General features: G+C 36.2%; 1 protein-coding gene across 1 annotated transcript in view; it reads right to left on the reverse strand.

The window, feature by feature from the left end:
• UNC13C (unc-13 homolog C) overlaps nt 1–19,213 on the reverse strand; it is a 113,353-nt gene that overhangs the window by 40,176 nt on the left and 53,964 nt on the right. Inside the window, exons 17-19 of the mRNA XM_026045785.1 lie at nt 13,404–13,537; nt 6,705–6,790; nt 639–765 (exon numbers count right to left, since the gene is read on the reverse strand). Coding sequence (XP_025901570.1) covers nt 639–765; nt 6,705–6,790; nt 13,404–13,537 — 347 coding nt within the window. The remainder of the gene's footprint in view (nt 1–638; nt 766–6,704; nt 6,791–13,403; nt 13,538–19,213) is intronic.

The following is a 19,213-nucleotide window of genomic DNA, read 5'->3' on the forward strand; positions in this document are numbered from 1 at the left end:
ATATCACTAATGATACCTTTAAAAATACTATTCTTGCTTCAAAAGTATTTTTCTCTTTAACTTATTCAGGATCTTTTAAAAACAATGACAGACTCCAAGCCATCCGGGCAAATCAACAGACTTGCAGAAGACGAAGGAATGTGAATGACGACAGTTTATACCAAATCACAGGACTGAATGTGTAACTTTCAGGAAAAGAGCAGTAAATTAAAATACTAGAAGAGTATTAATACATTAAAAATCATTCTAGTAGCTCATGCAATTAACACTGTATCTTAGCCCAGATATGAAATGAATGCAGGGGCTTATAACAAATACTGCTGCTGTTTCCACATTTCCTACCTTCCTCAGGCATCTTCTGAACACTGTCTGAACGACTGTCAATTATGTGCAGCTGCTATTACAGCAGTTGAACAAAAACAGTCACATGGAGTAATTAACAGTATTTTTAACACCTGGAACAATCCATCAGATAGAATAAAGAATATAAGGGGAGGCAGTATGAATAATATATTTAAAGATTTTTTAGGACTACATAGCTTGAAATCTCACACAGACTTCAGGATAAATATGTGAGCAAAATAAACCTTCCACCAAGCCCCACCAAGCCCAGGGAGACTCCCTTGCTCACTACTTACAGAGAGTACTCAGGCACTGCATCCTTGAAAGCAGGGAGTTCTCGCACATATTCATTATAAAACCATTTCACTTTGAAGTGCAAATTCATATAATCTGTACTTTTACATAATCGCTGCTTTTCATGTTCTGTAATAAAGGAAGTTGATATGAAAGCATTTAATAACAATCTGACAGTAAATAACAACATTCTTGTACCTCAGTGCACTGGTGGTGTAATACTATGGTGCTCACATTTTAAAAGACAATTGGGTAGTATTACCTGCAGTTGCAACTTTGGGTTCTTAGTACTCTTAGGAAAACAAAACTAAACAAAAAGAGGAGCCCACAATTAGGTAAATGGGTTTTAAACTCTTCCCTGCAGTGAGGGAAACCCACAGAACAGTTAGCTCCCTGCTTTCTACCATCTTGTTTGGTTGTTACAAAATGCATAAGAAGTTGTGTTGAATTAGAGAGCAAGAACAGAGTTATGCAGAAACCAAATGATGTAACAGCTTTACGAAACATCCTTAAATAATCCAGATTTTTTAAAAACAAGGCTGTTGAATCTCAGAAAGAATATTTCAAGGAGTCTCTCAGAAAATGACTTGCAGCTACATATAAGCAGGAAGTACATCCTAAATGCCAGATATTAACCTGTGAGAAAACCAGAAAATACTTCACCTCATCTATAAAGACATTTTGTATCCACATATATTATCAGCCAAGCTTATATAAATCAACAGACAGAGAAGAATACAGACAAACATATGAATCATATAAACATTTAAACTGGATGAAATTAGATAGGCATATCTGCACATAAAATAATTAAAAAATATATTTTCTAAAGATAGGAGCACTACCTCTAGGTATTCTGAATTTATATTAAGATCCATGGATACCTTCATTTCTGATAAACTCACACAAATTAACAGGTTTGAACCACTACAAGATGTTTTTCTTTGTTTAGGATTTCTATGCATCTTTTCCTAGAAAGAAAATGAGGGCCTTTCAGATGGGTGTGATAAACATAAAAGCTCAGTGCTTAACTGCTGAATTCCCAGACCCCAGAAACATGAAGTGCTGCTGTTCCAATTTCTCTTGCTGTTTTCCTTGCACTGGAGACAGAGATACTATTTCTAGAATATCATGTGGTATTTTTCTAGCATTTTACTGTTAAAAGGAGACTGAGAAAACCTTCTTATGGTAGCAAATACAAAGAAATTGCAACACAATTGTTGGTTTTGGTCTGATAGTTATAGTGTTTTGTCAATGAAGCCATAATGATAGCTTATAGAGTAAAATTGTTTACCTGTCACTAAAGATATGACAGCATTTAGTAAACTGGAAAAAAAAATCCATTTGCTACAGCATTCTGCTTCCTTTTAAACCCTTAGATAAACCTAAGGGGGGCTTTATTTCAAGTATTTGTGATTTCTTCCTGATTATTTGATAAAAAAGAAAAAAAGTCATCTAAAACCTTTCAAAGATGACAAATATCTTATATGCAAATACAATCAATTTGATATTGACACTACCAAGAGCACATTTAGTTTGTTTCTCTTATTTCAGCATGACATTTCAGAAACCTGCTATTGCAGCCTGCAGCCCTACAACTGGGAAGCAGGTGCATGGCACAAAGGGACTATCAGCACTGCAAGAACACAAGGTCGAAAGGAAGCGCTGTGAGGAATAATGCTGACTCAGGAACTCCTGTCCCTCCCTCCGAATCACTGTGGAAACATTACAGCAGTGTGTTCCTATGGGGAACTGCTACTTTTTGGATAAAGGTAGAAGGTTAGGGTTCTTGCTAGCAACCCCAAAGCACTTTCACTGCAGTGCAGGAGCTGGCTGTGATACCGCCTTACATAGCATCTAAATCTCCCACTGTAGTTACTACTTTGCAAGTTGAACATGCAAGCTGACCAGATAGTAACAATGGATTTACTAGACCAGAGGAGATCAGTGCTCTATTTTATCACTGTGCTGTTTGTCCAGTCGTAACTAGAAAAAGCTACTTTGGGGAAACTCAGTGCCAGGCAACTAGAGGAAAACTGCCAAAACAGAATATCTTAACAGAAAGCAACCACACATGACAATTTAAATGCAGGAAATATACTGAAGAATAGATATAATCAAACCTGAATTTGCAGGGCCAAATTTGGATCTAGTATAAACAGGCAACAGAGTCAGATTCCAATATCTGCAAACCAGCTAAGCAATGTAATCTCTTAAGACAATTAAAATCTACTACATGATCATATGTTAACCAGTAAAAGATATGCACAGCATAGATCTTATTTCAACTGAACACTTTCACATTTTGAACTATTTTTAACTATTTTTAACAACTGACTAGAAACAATATATAGAGTTACCACAAACAGAAATGAACTAGATGTCCCAAMAAACTACAGATATGCAAGTGTTACTTGACAGTAACAGTTTTTAACTTCTGCAGTGCACAGCAAACATCTATTTCCATACCTTGGTAGGTTCGTTACTGATACACAAGTAGCCTAGTGGGTTTCTGGATAGTAGTATATATTGCAATTTAAAAAATTAAAAGCGTTTGGGTCTGTTCTGTTCAGCGAATTAGTAACAGAATATACAGTATTACACTTTCAGGTCAATGATTCAACTAAGGAATCAGTGTAAGCTGTTAAAATGAACTAAATCTGGTTTACTGACCTGTAAGAAAGCATTGCCTGCCTCAATTCAGTTCTAAGATACTGCATGAAACCTAGTTACATTTGGCTTTAACTGATATAGCTCTTAACATATAAATTGCCATACAGTTTCTAGAGAAAAGCCAGGTAGTGACCGGGCCATACAGACCAAGTTACAGTTTCGTAACTGGTAGCCAACCAGACACGTGCTTAGCTGTCCTGCTGCTGGGATTTGCATGACTTGCAAATATTCTGTGGAGAAAATGAGAGCCTTTGGATACACTGGTGTTATTTAAACTAAAAATATCCAGCTTTGGAACATTTTTCCTCTGAAGAAGGTGGTAGATTCCTGGGACTGGGGGATGTTCTTCCACTCCAGGAAGGCAAGGTGCTGTGTGCCAGCGGCACCATGGTGGGAACAAACAGCAAGGGGATATTTAAGTGTCTTCATAGAAAAAGGGAAAAAAACCTCCAGACTCGGTGGGTAATTAACAGATTTGAGAATAAGGAAAGCTCCAACTTTAGCACCCTGCTGCAAGGTGAGTGGTGATTCCACACACAGAGCAATTCCTGCTGTGACTCTGGCTATGGCTCAGACAGTAAGTGGATCAGTGGCACATAACTTGAGCTATACAAAATACAGCTGAGTTTTCCATAAAAAATAATGTGTTTTTCTGAGCAAACTTAAAAAACCCAGCAGTAGCCCCACAGACTTAAGCTCTCTGCTAATAAAGTGAATAGAAAAACTGAATGTGATGCCCTGGATCAGATGAAAAAAGAAGAATAATGCAAACCCAGAAAGGTAATTTGTAACTGATTTAGCATGAAGCATTTCACTCTGCAAGACTTCTCATCCCAGTGTTCTTAAACTTCGCTAAAGGCAACAGAAGTCAGTAGTTATTAACTGAAACACAGAGCAGGACACAACTAATTGATAATTAAGAATAATTTAAATGCATTTTGATCATAGAAAACACTACTGTCCTTTCTGAAAGGGCTCTTTGTGTCAAGATTAATACAATAAATGGATAACTAAAACATTTCCTTTGTCATTGCTTTGGATTGTAGTCAGTACAACTGACAAAACCAACCTTTCCCAATTGCCTCAGAAACATGCGCTTTCACAAGATATTTCTACATACTCATTCCTTCCTCTGTATTTGCTTGGAAATTTTCATCAAAGCATCAAAACATTTCACAAACTTGATGGATTATGCCTTGAACATCTCTGTGAACTAATTAAATTGTGCTATTCACATTTTAAAAATGAGGAACAGAGGTACAGGGAGACCAAGTGAATTTACCAAGGGAGTTTGGATAAATTACAATAGGCAGCATAGATCTTGCTCATAGATTTCTCAACCACACAATCTCATATCCTCTCTAACCGAAACCTGAGAAGAAAGGGAAACTGCCTCACTTTGAATTGTATTGAGGAAAAAAAAAAAAAAAGATTTACATATTCTTTTTTTTGGTCTCCTTGCCTGCATCTGAAGGTGCTGGTCAATCCCCAATTTAATGCAACGTGCTTTAAAAATTGACATGACATCGTTCTTTATTTTCAAGGAGAAGCTCTCAAAGTGACAGTTAACTTGCTCAGAGTGCTCTGCCTTCCTTCCCATTTTGCAGCAGGAAGAACATATGAGCTCAGGGCTACCTGCTTAGCACTGGAAAAGGCAGAGCTATGCCTGGCTTCAGAAGGAAACCTGCATACCACAACAACTACACAGACCAATAACAGAGTGCTGCCTCCTGATTTACATAGTTACTATCATTTRTAAAAGGAAATAAGCAGTGCTTTCAAGCATCACTGTATGTGAATTGACCACGGAAAACCTCAGCAAGTGKAAACTACGAATGCATCAGAAGAATGGTCCATCCTAACCAATACCAAGTCAAAAGCAGGGTTTAATCACTGCCATGTAAGAAAGAATATATGTTTCAAATAGTTCATACAGATATTACAACATTTATTTAAGGGAATCAACACATTCAGAAAGTAATCGATCACATAGAGTAACACTGACAGCACTGGTATTACATTGTTAGGCTTTCAGGACTCTTTAATATGCACAAAAATTGCAAAATATACAGAGAATGAAGTGATGCACTGAATAGCAGTCCTGCTTGCACAGAGTAGCCCTGACCTCTGCAGGTGTATGGAGACTGGATCTGTGCTTTTGGATGCCCCTTACTCCTTCACCCATAAAGTGAGTTGCCCCAGCAGTAGCCACCTACCCTGTCACGTACCAGGACCCTCCCTTGCTATCTATCAACATGTGCAGCCACTGTACTTCTCTGCTCCAGCTAGAGATCACTACTATGGAGATCACACTTCCTTCTCCATCTAGCAGCAGCAGCCGCCAATCTCACTATCAAAAGAATGCTGGACTATTTGTGCAAGAGCATAAAGAAGGGGAAGCAAGGCACAAGAGCGCACACTGCATCGCTCCAGAGTCTACCGGCTCCTGTTGCAAGGGGCCAAACAGCACGGCTGAGATGCAACTCTCCTCTTGCCAGCAGCAGCTGTGGAGCTGATGCAAGTTTGGCTGCTCAGGGGCCCTGGCCTGAACAGTCCATCTCACTGCAGTTAGAAAGAAAAGAGGGAGAGCAGAGCATGAATGGAGTGTTCTTCTATTGAGATTCTCTTAGTGAACAGAGTTAGGACATACTCCCTGAATTTACGCTGATGGTACTAAGGGCTGGATATTGATATATCAGGGAATGCAAGGAGGAAAGAAACAGAAATCTAGAATCTAGGTCAAGCTAAATTTATTATTCGTCACGTCAATGACCCTTTTGCAAATGATGTAGAACTACTTCATCTTTTCTTGACCAAAGGAATCAGGTTCATAGCACAAAAGGTAACATGCTGCTGCTGCTTGAGGAGATTAAGACTAAACTGCATCAGCCAAAGGTTGCAGTAACAGCCCCTGGACTATACACAGGAACAGATGGTACCTTACGTTCATAACTTGGAAGGAAGGTTGGCATAGCAGAACACAGTGCATTTTAATGAAGAACTCCATTAAAAGTGGTTGGATTGAATGTGACGCTATTTAAGGTGTTGCTCCTAATCCCACTGAATTCCAAGAGAAAACCTTTATTGGCATCAATCACTGCAGCATATTAAAATCTAATCTAATGATTTAAGGCACAGTAAAAGTGCCTTAGAAGTAGTATGTTTTTCTGTACTTTATTACTAAATTTACTGGGTTTGCCTGTCAAGGAATGAACAATCTGAAGCTAGAGAAGAATTTATATACAGTTACTATATTTTACAACTAATATCGGCTTTCTTTAGCCACTTTTTATACAAGAGAACTACTGATTTTATACAAGAGAACTACTGATTCCTGGGATTTTTAAAGTCTCTTCTTAGTGAAGCTAATATAATTAATAGTTAGTATTAATTACCTTCCAGAGCATACTTCATATCCTGGGCAAACATAGTCCACATGATTTCAGCACTGATTTTTCCCATGTTCAGCTCTTGAGGGAACCTGCAATCAATCACATTCCGTCAGTGCACCCGCTGCTATAAATTATGCTTACAGATGTGTATTAGAAAGGCAAATATTTCCACAAAGTAATAATTTCCACAAAATAACACACCTTTTGTATGTACTTTACAGTATCTTCTGTTTTGTAACATTACATGAGCTGACCAACCATAACCTAATGCTAGGGTCTTGGCTAAGCAATATGACATATATTGCATCATTTCCAAGTGATAGACTACACTGATAGTTTTACGCTTTCAGGGCACAGAAGAGGAGGAAAGCAGATSACCCAGATCAACAGAAGGAAGTACTGCACAGAAGCCCAGACCCATAAAACAACTGCATTATAATGATGCAGTGAGACCTATATGAACTAGCATTTCGCCATAAATATATAAAATCACTAAAAAACAAATTCATAAAGAAAAACAGATTCGTGTGGCTTTTGGCTTGAGTCCACTGCACCGCTTTACAAAGCAGAGAATTTGATCCAGAGTATTTTCATCTCATACTGAAAATTTAATAAAATTAAGTAAATATGCTGTAATAATTCTAACAAAAAAGGAGTAAGTTTTAAAGCTCTCCTTAATAAAGAATTATCCAATACCACATTTTGTCTGTTTGTAATGGCCATAATGCCAGACTGAATTTGATAAAAATGTATTTGCTTGACTAGAGGTACATATAGATATATACATATTTTAACTTGTGAAAGTACATGCACAATTTTCAATTACACTTTTACTATGTTTCTTAAACTACTGCACTTCATCTGACCCATTCCCATCCCAACCACAGGTTTCAGCTAAACTTACCATGTATTTCATGAATGCTTAATACCATTTAATCATCTGACTTCTATAGAATCTAATCCTAATTCAGAAAGTAAATTTATCTGCTTACTGCAATTATACAACACTGGCTTCACAACTAGCCCTTCTGTTTTCCACAAAGTAACACTATGACTCATTTTGCAGTAAGAACAACATTCACATGAGAGCAGTTTTAGGTGGCTTCCTTTAATCAAGCTAAACTTCAAGCTTTCAATACTACCTTCATGGGCTTGATGATTTATTACTGCAGCTCTGCCCAGCTTAGACAGACACGCTCAATTGTGAACGGTGCAAAACAATGCAAATGGTGACAAACATTGTTTTGACACATTAGCAATAACCAATTCATATGTGATTCATGACTTTCTTTTATTCTGTCATTCATATGAATTGTGTTGCTACAAGAAAATAAATGTTTGTTCCACTACTCTGCTTTGCATTTTTTATGCTGTTTGTCGATGTATAACAATTTCAAACCGCACAAGTATCTTCTACTGCAAAAACCATTAGCCACAAACTGCTTAACAAATCTTAATGCTTATAAAAATAATTTATGAATAAACCAAATTTGTCTACCATGATTAGAATTTCTTTTGCATAAATATTGATTATAACGGTTGAAAATAGAATTACATGGAGATATTAAAGCTATACTGTGTAGATAATCTATTTTTATATTTTTCAAATACTGCTAGTTTACAGAGATTTGGCAATGATTATAAGAGTTTAATTGATAGAGCAGTTCTTGAATKATATGAAAAGCAAAATCTAATCTTTTTTTTTTTAATTTACAACCATTTTCTGCATTTGTTAACATTAAAAACCTGGGAATAGATTTTCCCCTTGGTTTAAATTTACATAAGTAATATTTATGCATAATTGCACTTAGCTATTATTTCAATGAATAATGTACAAATTGTACAGGATTGACAGAACACATCATGCAGACAAAAGATTTGCTCTGAATATTAAAGGAAGGGAAATAAAAGCTGTATCAAGAATAGCACAGAACTATGATGGGTAGAATTGTGACTGATAAAAAAACTATGAAGACTGTATTATGGCTACTATTTAAACAACTATGTTGTCAGGAGAGCAATAATGACAGCAATACACACACATTCTCTAGGCATTCAGTAGAGGCTGCAGTGATAGTTGCTTGGATATTGTTTTTAGCTATTTTTATAGAATTATTAAACAAATTAGTGCTAAAATGGACTTCTGAAGATGATCTAGCTCAAGGTAGACAGAATTTCAAAGTCACATTAGGCTGCTCTGGATCAATTCAGCCTAGTTCTGAGCATCTCCAAACCCAACGATACCACAACCTGTCTGGGCAAAACGTTCCAGAGTTTGACAGCTCTCACTGGTGTAATGTGGAATTTCTCCCATTTACCTGATCAGATTTTTCCTGCCTGCAAATTGTGTTCATGCTTTTGCTGTACATTTCCCAGAACCATCTGGCTCTGCCTTTTCCATGTGAMAATGCATTAGGAATTTGAAGACTGAAATCAGCACTGCCCTTAGTTGCCTTTCCCTCCAGCTGAACCCTGCTACCTCAGACTGTCCTAACACATCATGTGTCACAGGGCCCTGATCACCTTGGTGGTGCTCCTCCTCCACCAGTTTTCCAGTCTGATGATGTTTATCTCATACTGGACAACCCAAATTGGAATCACCACTGMCAGTTCAGTCTCATGGGTTCAGATCAGAAGGGAGCTGTATCTCCTTCAGTCAGCAGACTATGATCTTCCCAATGTAAATCRGTATGTTATTATGCCAAATACAACTCAACGCACTAGTAGCTTAAATTATAAAGGCATTATGATCTGGTATTTTCTTAAGGTCCTTAATTGTTGAAATGGTATCTGCGTTTTGCATAGTAAAATGCTTTCAGTAACAAGGTGAAGGGTGAATAGCACAGTATTCCCTAACTCTAACCAAGATTTATCCTCAGAGATAGCTTATGCATGGGTAGTTCCATTTACTTTAATACGGTTCATCAAGTTTCTAAGCTTACTCATGTAATATTAATACATAATTTATTACTTGCATTACAGTAGCACTTAAAGAGACTTCAGATAGGTTAAAAATATTCAGGTTAAAAAAATTAATACACTACTACACAGGAACTTTAAAATATGTAATAAGAAACAATCACTGACCTTCAAAATTGACAGTCTAAGAAGAAAGGACAGAGAATGGGGAAGGGGACAGAAAAGAAGTGACCAGGCCAAGGTTCTACCATAGGCAGTCCCAGATTTATTCTGAGTCCCTTCACCTACCAAGACAGGGATTCTAATTTGTTTTAATGTGCATAGTATGTATTTGTGTGTGTGTATGCATATAAACACAGTATTTCATATACATATGTGTGTGTGTTTGCATATCAACACACTATTTTATATATAAAAATATGTATTCATATRCACACATGAATATTCAGCAAAAATGAGAAATAAGCAAGACTATAAAATTGCAGCTGATGACTTAGCATTCATTTGATGTGTACCCCTGATTATCCACAAACAGCTTGTCCCTCCTTGTTCCTTGCACTTTATTAGAGGGAAAAAAATCGTTTTTCCTCAGCCATACTTCAGTATCTCACCAAACTGAACCACTGCACTGGAAAAAAACCTCATGCCATGAATTTGTACAATAAGCAGTAATACAGTAGACTGCACAGATGAACATGACTGAGATTTTAACACGCCTGTTACTCTTCAGCACTATTCTGCTCAGAAAATATTCCTTCTAATAATATGTACATGAAATATTTTTAATGAATCAAATTTGCTTCTAAATGTCAAGAGCAGCAGTACTGTTCTTTTCAACTGTAATTCATCTTTCTGGCTAAAACTAATGAAAATGACCTGCATATGAAATAGGCATATTCACATGACAGAGGTTCACAGCAGTTACTACTGATTTATCTGCATTTGGTGTCACAACTGAAAACCAATTCTGACATATATGAAATACATATACAACACAAAATTCAACAAAATTCATCAAAGCTTAAAAATCTCATGAAGGAAAGGTCCTAAACTCCCAACCCCCACAATGTTTTGAAAATTCACAGTTAAATTCTTCACAGACTCAGGTGGTTAAACTTGTGAAGTTCTCTGGCTCTCCAATCAAATACAGAACAATTAAGGATACACTCTGCTGAGCAGATTCACCTTTCCTTAGTTTGATGCTAGGGTAGTTTCACCAGAAGATGAATGAGTGTAACGAGAAACCATCCATCACTAAAGGATTAAAATTATTTTTCAATTCCAAAAGCAAGTAGTAGACAGCCCAAAATTTCTTAGGATCATTTTCTGTTATGCACAGGATCACAGTTCAGTGCTACAGCCGATCTGGTTGTTCTAAGCAAGATGTCTGTTGTTTCTGTTATAAGGAATCAAAAATCTACATACACCCTTATGTAAAAAAATAAATGCTGAACCATATCACATTTTTCTCAWTTTAATGAAAACAAGATTATATTCCCCTGTATTTCAGTTCAGGCAAAAGAAGTGGAATTTTTCTTTTTTCTTTCTATATTATAGGCTCTATCTTAATTGTACTCCAGGAATACAATTACTAGAGTATATTCCAACTCCCCTCTCAAATTAAATTCCTTGAAAGAAAACTAAAAATAGCATTTAGATAATTAATCTTTTACTCCCCACCTTGTGGGAGGAGATTTATYGGAATGAACACAAGAGCCATGTTCATCAGAAAGACAGCACGCATACTTGAATTTCTTAATCAAGTTGGAGAAAGGGCAGTAAGCAGCCCTCATATAAGRACTACTTTGTAAAAAGGCCTGCTCCATTTTGAGGCAATCTGCTCTAAGAGGRTGATGGTGGCCATGATCTGCTCTCTTAAGTAGAGGAGCTGTAATTCTGGGAGCTATTAAGCAGCAAAGAGCAGAGGTAGCCACCTTATAGTCTTCTGTATTATGAAATTCTGAATCTAACAGCCATTTTAAACCTAGTTAATCCCAGATCACCATGGTAACTAGGTGCAATTATCTTGGGCTACACGTGCCATCCTCGTGCGCGCTGCCAATTCTGGGATCTGAGAASTACGCATAGCAGAAAAATTCTTTTTCTTTATGGTATGGGAACACACACTAAGATTTGGGCTTTCTGTACTTGTAGAGTCAATCTTCTCTCTTTCCTTGTGCCTAAGCAGTTAGTAAAATATGTAAAGTGTCATTTGTACACTTTAATTTAGTGTTTATGGACTACTGAACATCTATCTCTATCTAAAAACACTAGATGTTTCTGATGTTCCTTTCCAAAATTTATGTTGGATTCCCTGTTTCCAATAATCAGAGATTTATGGATATTACTGAATAGTATTACTATTACTGTTACAAGGTTACTACCTATGAGCAGCTAAAAATGCTTACCATACAACGGAAAAAAAGAAAAGAAAGCTGAATATAAAGGATAACAACAGCAGTCAACTTGTTAAAGGGAAATGATAACGAAGGATAAATTCTAAAGCATTTATATAATACATGGATTTCTATATTGTTTGCACCTTATCACCTAAGTAAAAATAATTGATTCAACAAAGAATTTCAAAATTGGATCCCTAAGAAACGACATGTCAGAACAATTTTACCATACAACATGATTTATATTAGGTTTTCTAATCCTTGTGAAAGCCAGACATTTTGATGTTTCTCAGGGAAGCAAGAGGACAACCAGGAAAGTGCTCTGTGAGTCATTTTGTTTCCTCTTGTTACAATTACTTCTGTCTCATGGGACATAATTTCCCCAATTTCTCTGTCACTCTTAGAGCAATACTGTAAAATCTGGGCTTATCCAAAACACTACTGTCAAAACCATCTTTTTCACTTGCGTGACAGTGTCTAATCCTCAACTTGTAAGTCGACCATGCAATGCTATTTGGTAGAACTTAATAAAGAGAATACGCTGGGTTTTCATAGGAAATTAACTCTTCTGTTTCTGCTACATGATCATCTCTGCATCTCCACAGATAGTAAATTGCACATAAAAGGTAACCAYTTACAAATTTCTTCCCTCTATTGATTTTAATCAAGCAGGAATGTAACGAAACTGTTTGCACTGCCTAGCGCTAACAAAGGACTATGTATAAATACACTGATCAATGGAATGCAATCAAACCCAGCTTAGAAGAATGCAAGAATCGATGTATGAAGCAGAACATAAATAAGAAAAAAGCATTTACTTTAAATTGTACTGCACATCTCCAGGCCAGTTCTAAGCAAATTAAGACATTCCTATCATGGCGATTAAAGATGTTTCTCTACAGTTTGTGCTGTCAAACACGCACAYGGCTGTTTCAAGCGTCTTGGTGTCCCTGAACACTGCGTGTCCTTATGCCCTCTGGGGGGTGTGCAGTCTCAGTCAGGGTGCTAAAGAAGGTCTGCTCCTGCTGGCTAAATACACTAACTCTGCTGTGTGTGTGCACACTACCTGTGGGGCATATTAACACTATACACTAATATGATGTTTTTCTCTGCCTTATCTCTCTATACATTTATTTCTCTTGCACAGTAYCTTGCAATGCAACCTTCTGGGACAGTCATGTAACATGTATCTTTACTGTTCCAAACCCAATGTGCTCAACGATTAGAGCTCTATGTCTTTATCACACTATGTGACTTCTGCAGTCCRTATTTAACAGCAACAGATTACATTTAAAGCAAAATTACTGTCTTTGGTGTATTCCCTGTCCTTGCTTTAACAAATCCATGATTCTTATTTTTTTTTAAGAGAAAAGTAATTACTTACTGATTCAAGACAGGTGTATATGCTGTTTTTTCTTCATCAATGATGGTGACCATTAGGGTAATAAGTTGTGCCCAAAAATCCAAGTTCTTTGTTGTTGGTCCCTGTTCTTCTCGAGGAACTTCTTGTTTCTTACCCTGTTAAAACAAAATGTAATACATTTTAGGTTAAATAAATCACAGAAAATATTTTCATTATGTGATTTCCACCTATGGATTAATGGTTAGTTGGGAAATCTAAGGCATTAAAAGTTTTCAGAAATTTTGCACAAAAACTATCTCCAGTCGATTCAACTCAGAGTGAATGTATTAAAGTCCATTTCTGACTCTGGAGAAAATCAAAAACACACAGTTCAAAGACACTGAGTTCAGCAAAGATCATATCTGACTTTTAGTCCATGCCCACACTTTAATTATATACATATATACATTCTTAAATTATTTGTTGTTTTGAAACTGAATAGAAGTTTTGAATGCAAGTTGTTTTGAAACTGGAAAAAAAATGCCTGCAGAGAAAGAAGTTCCAGGAAAAGGGACCTACGAATTTATAAAAGAGAGGTTGAGGAGCGTAGTGCTTGGAAGGATTTTAAAGCTGTGAGCAATACCATAGTTTTTCATCCAATTCCTTTTGTATTCAGGAAAATGGGATATTGTATGTGTAAATAAAAAGAACTGCAATCAAATCCACATCCTAAGCACACAGAACCTGAAAAACTTCCTTGAATTTTGTAATAAAAAGGATTCACAAAGAAGGACACTAATGTATCAGTGGATTACCAACATGACTCTCTTGTGATTAATTGAAATATGCTAAGTAATGCAGTGTTTTGAAATCTCCTTGCCTGAAAGCCTGTATTTTGAGCCTTTTTATATTGTTACAAGTACATMTTTATATTCACTACTTACAGACTTTTGTTGATAAGCATTTCTGTACTTCTTTTTTTTCTGGCTGAGAAGTATTTCTGTACTTTTTGACCTAATCAAACTGTACATTTCAAACCATACTTTTCCTCTATTGTTTGGTTTTATGAATGTATGAATTATGTATGAATTTATGTAATTTCTGAACTTTAATTTCTGAAACAAAAATATATTTCACTTTGTGGCTTAAAAGAAGGATCAGATTCCTATCAAGGTCTAATAAGTAACAACTCTGTAAAACAAGCCAAATAAAATGAAAAAACAGGTATATGTATGCCCGTATGAACACACRCATACAATTTATGCCATGCTCGTGTACATCTGCCCATGCTAGGTCTCTTTCGCACAATAGACAAGGAGGTAGTTTTTTCTCCTAGATCAGCAGCTGACTCAACTCAAAGAAAACAAGCATGCCTATTATCCTGAAAGGTTAAATATATATACCATGTCTTTCCTATTTTTAAGTCCAAATGTGGCCACTTGAACAATGCTGTATCTTTTCAAAGTCCTTTGTTATTCTTATAGTGAATTAATTACATGCCATCTTAACCTCAATTAACTTTAATCTATTAAGAGAGTTTAAGAAAGCAGAAAGGGAAATTCAACAAGACTTAAGTTAAATTGTTTTGTGGTCACTGCAGAATATTTTAGAAARCTATCATTAATCATTGTGTTTTATATCATAGCTGAACTACAAAAGCTACAGCTTCAATGTCTAAAGTGACTGAAACAAAGGTTAGATTCAGAAGAAACTATAACAGATGGTGTGACTAATATCACAGGCAATTTACAATCACCATTCAAACAAGAAAGCTTTTCAAAACAGAAACGGGTTATCTGAGCATTAACATCACTCACAAGGGCTTTCCATAGTGYGTATTATCAAAATACTTTGTTTCTATAACAAAGAAAATCTATTCCTAACATGATTTTTTTCCTCATCAGCTAGTGCCAGATTCATCCAACCTATCTGAAATGCTGTTGTAGAAAACAGAGCCAGTGTACACTTAGCAAGTGCAGTCTAAAACCTTTTCCATGGGCTGAATTTTCTTCCAAAAGCCAAGAGCTAAGCAGCACACCACTAGCACATRAAGTATTTCCTCAGAGAATAGCAAGGCACAAATGTTTGGTTAGGATGTAGATCCATTTTTATTTCTTCTTACTCTGAYATCAATACCACCTGCCTGGGTGCAACTTTGGTAAAGACAATCCCATGATTTTGGACAGTAATCTGCAGGGAGACCATATCTGAGGAAAAGCTCAAGATTTGGCTAGTTTTACTGCACATCCTCCTTTTTTTTCTTTTTCTTTTTTTTTTTTTTTTGAAGATAAGTTAAAATTATTCTTTCAATTTAAAATCCAGACAGTTGGAGAGATTTTGTACAATCTTTGCAAAGAAGTCTCCAGGCAGACATGAGGCTTTAAAAAAGTAGAAGTGCAGATTAGAAATCGGAGGGCATTCAGAAGTCATTTGTGTGCACAGTTCCACCACACAAGTGACCAAATACCAGTGGAARGAAAAGTGTAGATTTTCCACTAAAATTCAGAAAATCATATTTTCTGTATAAAGAATGGTWGAATGGAAGCTAACTGGAAGCTGAGGCTGGAGCTCTCATTACTGCAAGGCTACTGAATAAAATTATATAGACAAGAAGCCATGGACTATGAAAAGCTACTTCTAGTGGTACAACAGTGTTTTTAAACAGAGAGATAATTTATTTGGGAGACGCTAAGAATGACTATGTATATAAATGACATGGGGTATACATGACATGCACTGTATGTATAGCATTTAAGACCATTACTCATTAATATGACATTTACATGTGTATATACACACACACACCATTAGTATATTTATATACATACTTACACAAACAGGCTTACACATATACACATACATACACGCATGTATGTGTCTAGGTATGTAAGTACATATAAAGAATAGAAACTGAATCTTCTACCATATATTTACAAGCTACTTGCAATCACTCAAAATACAGCCAGAATGTGTGAATTTTAGAATTATTAGCCTTTCTCTTCTCTGTTAGTGCACTAGAGTGAAATTAGAATAAAATATTAAGCTATGACCTGAGTATCACAAAAGGAGCCTTTCTACCTTTTCCACCTTCTGCTGCACTCAGTTTCCCAATGTATCTACTTTTGATCAAAATAAGAAACAGGATATGATTGTGTGAGAACAGCCATACGACCTCAATCAAAAGATTTGATTCTTTTCAAATGGCTGTTTGTTGTATGGCTGTTCTCACACTCATCCTTGTAAGGATCTGGATAACAAGATGAGATTACTTGTTGACTTCTTCTTATGCCCTTTCCAACTGCAAGGTTGAAGTTGGACAACTTTTGTTACTTCTTCCTTTCTCTGATCTCTGCTGCCACTACATGCACTGGACTTGTCATCTTGGACAAGTTTCTGACAAGCAATTTCATCTATAAGAATTAGTCTTTACAGGGTAGAGGAGCCTCAGAACTGGGTTCTAAAAATCACAGGGGAAAAAAGTGTACTGTTCTAATACGTTTTATCAAAGATTTTTTTATTATTCTGGCTAACACAGTCCATCATACAAACTACTATAACCTAAGGAGAGGTCTGGAAGTCCCCTTTGCCTGTTAGCTCTGAAGAAAAGTTAAGAAGCTTTTCAATAGATCTAAAGCAATTTGTAAATATAGTAAAGTTCCCCATAACAATGATTATTTGATACTGAAATTTCCATGCCTGAAAAACAGGACTCCCTGAGGTAGACAGCTCTCACTACTGCACAACTTTATTCCCTGTTTCATAATTTTAATGTGTTGTGTTATAATAATATTTCAGAGAAAAACAATCACCTGCAAAGCTTATTGCTTCAAAAGCTATGCTGTTGCTGCAGAATGCTTCCATTTCTCATGCTTCACCTCCAGATTTAATACCATCCATTTGGGGTGATACATTGTGGCAAGGTATTTGCTTTCTAACTGTGATCGTCTTTATGATGGGCAGGAATAAAAGATGTTGACAACAGTAGTGGTTACTGCCTCACTATCGTAACTATGATACCACCTAAACCAGTCTGCAGCATATCTGGATTCATTGGTAAACTTGCACAGCTATAGACACCAACAGACCATTAGGGCAAATGCAAGCGCAAATGCATTAAAAAAATAAAAAAAAACACAGAAGACAACCTCTATGCAATCCTAGAGCTGGTGCAGAATCCAGGTAGTAATTTGAATGATCTTACTCATCTCTCTATTAGAGTCATTAAATTAGATTCCTGAGAACTGCCTCCCACCAACTGTGAAATAGAAACTTTTCCTATCAGTTATTAAGATTATAATTGATTATTATTTGAATACAATTAGCATTGAGTTATTTTGATTATGGTCTATTTATGCTAATTCAAGAGTTTGCTTTCTGGTTTNCTTGCTAGTGTTCATAAATCCATAACTTGTAAACATTTGCTTGGTTAAAATTCCTAAATGCAAATTTATCTGTTGGAGTATTTGCTGAAAGATAACAGAAGAGATGAGTAAATACAGAGGTGCTGCAGTTATTTCAATTTTCCAGTTGAGTGAATATTCATGGAAACTTTTTGAGATTTCACACTGTTCTATCGTAAGTACAAGGACATGAAAATAACTGTGTAATATATAAATAAAGACACCTTGTCCATCCTTCTGGTTCAAAACTCTRTTTTGGAGATAGGTGTCATTTTAAACTTGTTTTACACTCTCTCCCAGAGAAGAAAGACTACAATATCCCTTCATTTTAATCCATCTATCAAAATGGAAGCTAATCCATTTTTCCAATACAGAGAAAAAAAACGTTAAAAAGCAAGCAAGCCTGCACAGGTACCATAATACTATGCATAAGTGAGATTACCCAAAATGAGCTTTGATTAAAACACATCTGCTGATAAACTCTGCAGACTTAAACAATATCCAATCTAGCAGGAATCTGTATTATCTAACAGAAAAGGACTAATATTATATTGCAGAGGCGATGTTAGCAAGAAAACAGGACTGTTTATGATAKCAAATACTGTATACGGAGCTCTCAAGCTGCTCATTCTACAAATTCATACTTCTGAGTAGTTTGCAAAATACCTGTTGGAGAATACGAGCATGTATATGAGCACTCAAAAGTGCTTCTTGATTAGTTTAGGGTTAAAGCTGCTGGGGAAGTGAGCACCGTGTTACCTGCAGTCATCTGAGTAAAAGTGCACTGGATACAATTAAACAAATAATCACCTCTCCTCTCTACCGAGATTTACCAGTCTAATGCTCTCAAACTAAACACATTCTCAAGGAAGGACAACAAGCAAAGGACAGTCCTCCTTTGAAAGGTAAGGGCCAACACTACTTGAAAAACAACCATTTTAAAACTACGAATCTATTAACGTAAAAGGACAGAAAATGGCATCTCAGAGAGAAAAGAGAGATGAGATTTGAGAAGTATAATGAGCAATGAAAATGCATTTGGCGATGTGGGTAGCTCTACATACCCATCCACCCTTTCAAAGTTAAAGCTAATGGTAACTTATGCTTAACAAACCTGTACCTATTTCAGTTTTTTTCAGAAGTGTCAAAATATCCTCACCTACCATTCCTAGTCTTTCTTTACACAACCCACTCTCTCTCCTCCTAACTCTTGTTCATTATTCTTCTGAAGAAAATAAAATAAATATAAGGTATCTCAGTCCAAGTAATTCTGGGGTAAAACTTGTTTCTACAGATTATTCATCAACCCTAAGTATCACAAAAAAGGAGATTAACAAATGCAGAACTGAGGAGAGATTAAGTGCTACAGCATACATGTCGAAGTATCTCCCTGTAAATGGTGTGGTGTACCTGCTAATATTCATCACTCCATTACTTTCCAAACTTATCCTG

This window comes from Nothoprocta perdicaria, unplaced genomic scaffold (genome assembly GCF_003342845.1).
Source record: "Nothoprocta perdicaria isolate Ctin4 unplaced genomic scaffold, notPer1 scaffold_41, whole genome shotgun sequence".
Classification (NCBI taxonomy): domain Eukaryota; kingdom Metazoa; phylum Chordata; class Aves; order Tinamiformes; family Tinamidae; genus Nothoprocta; species Nothoprocta perdicaria.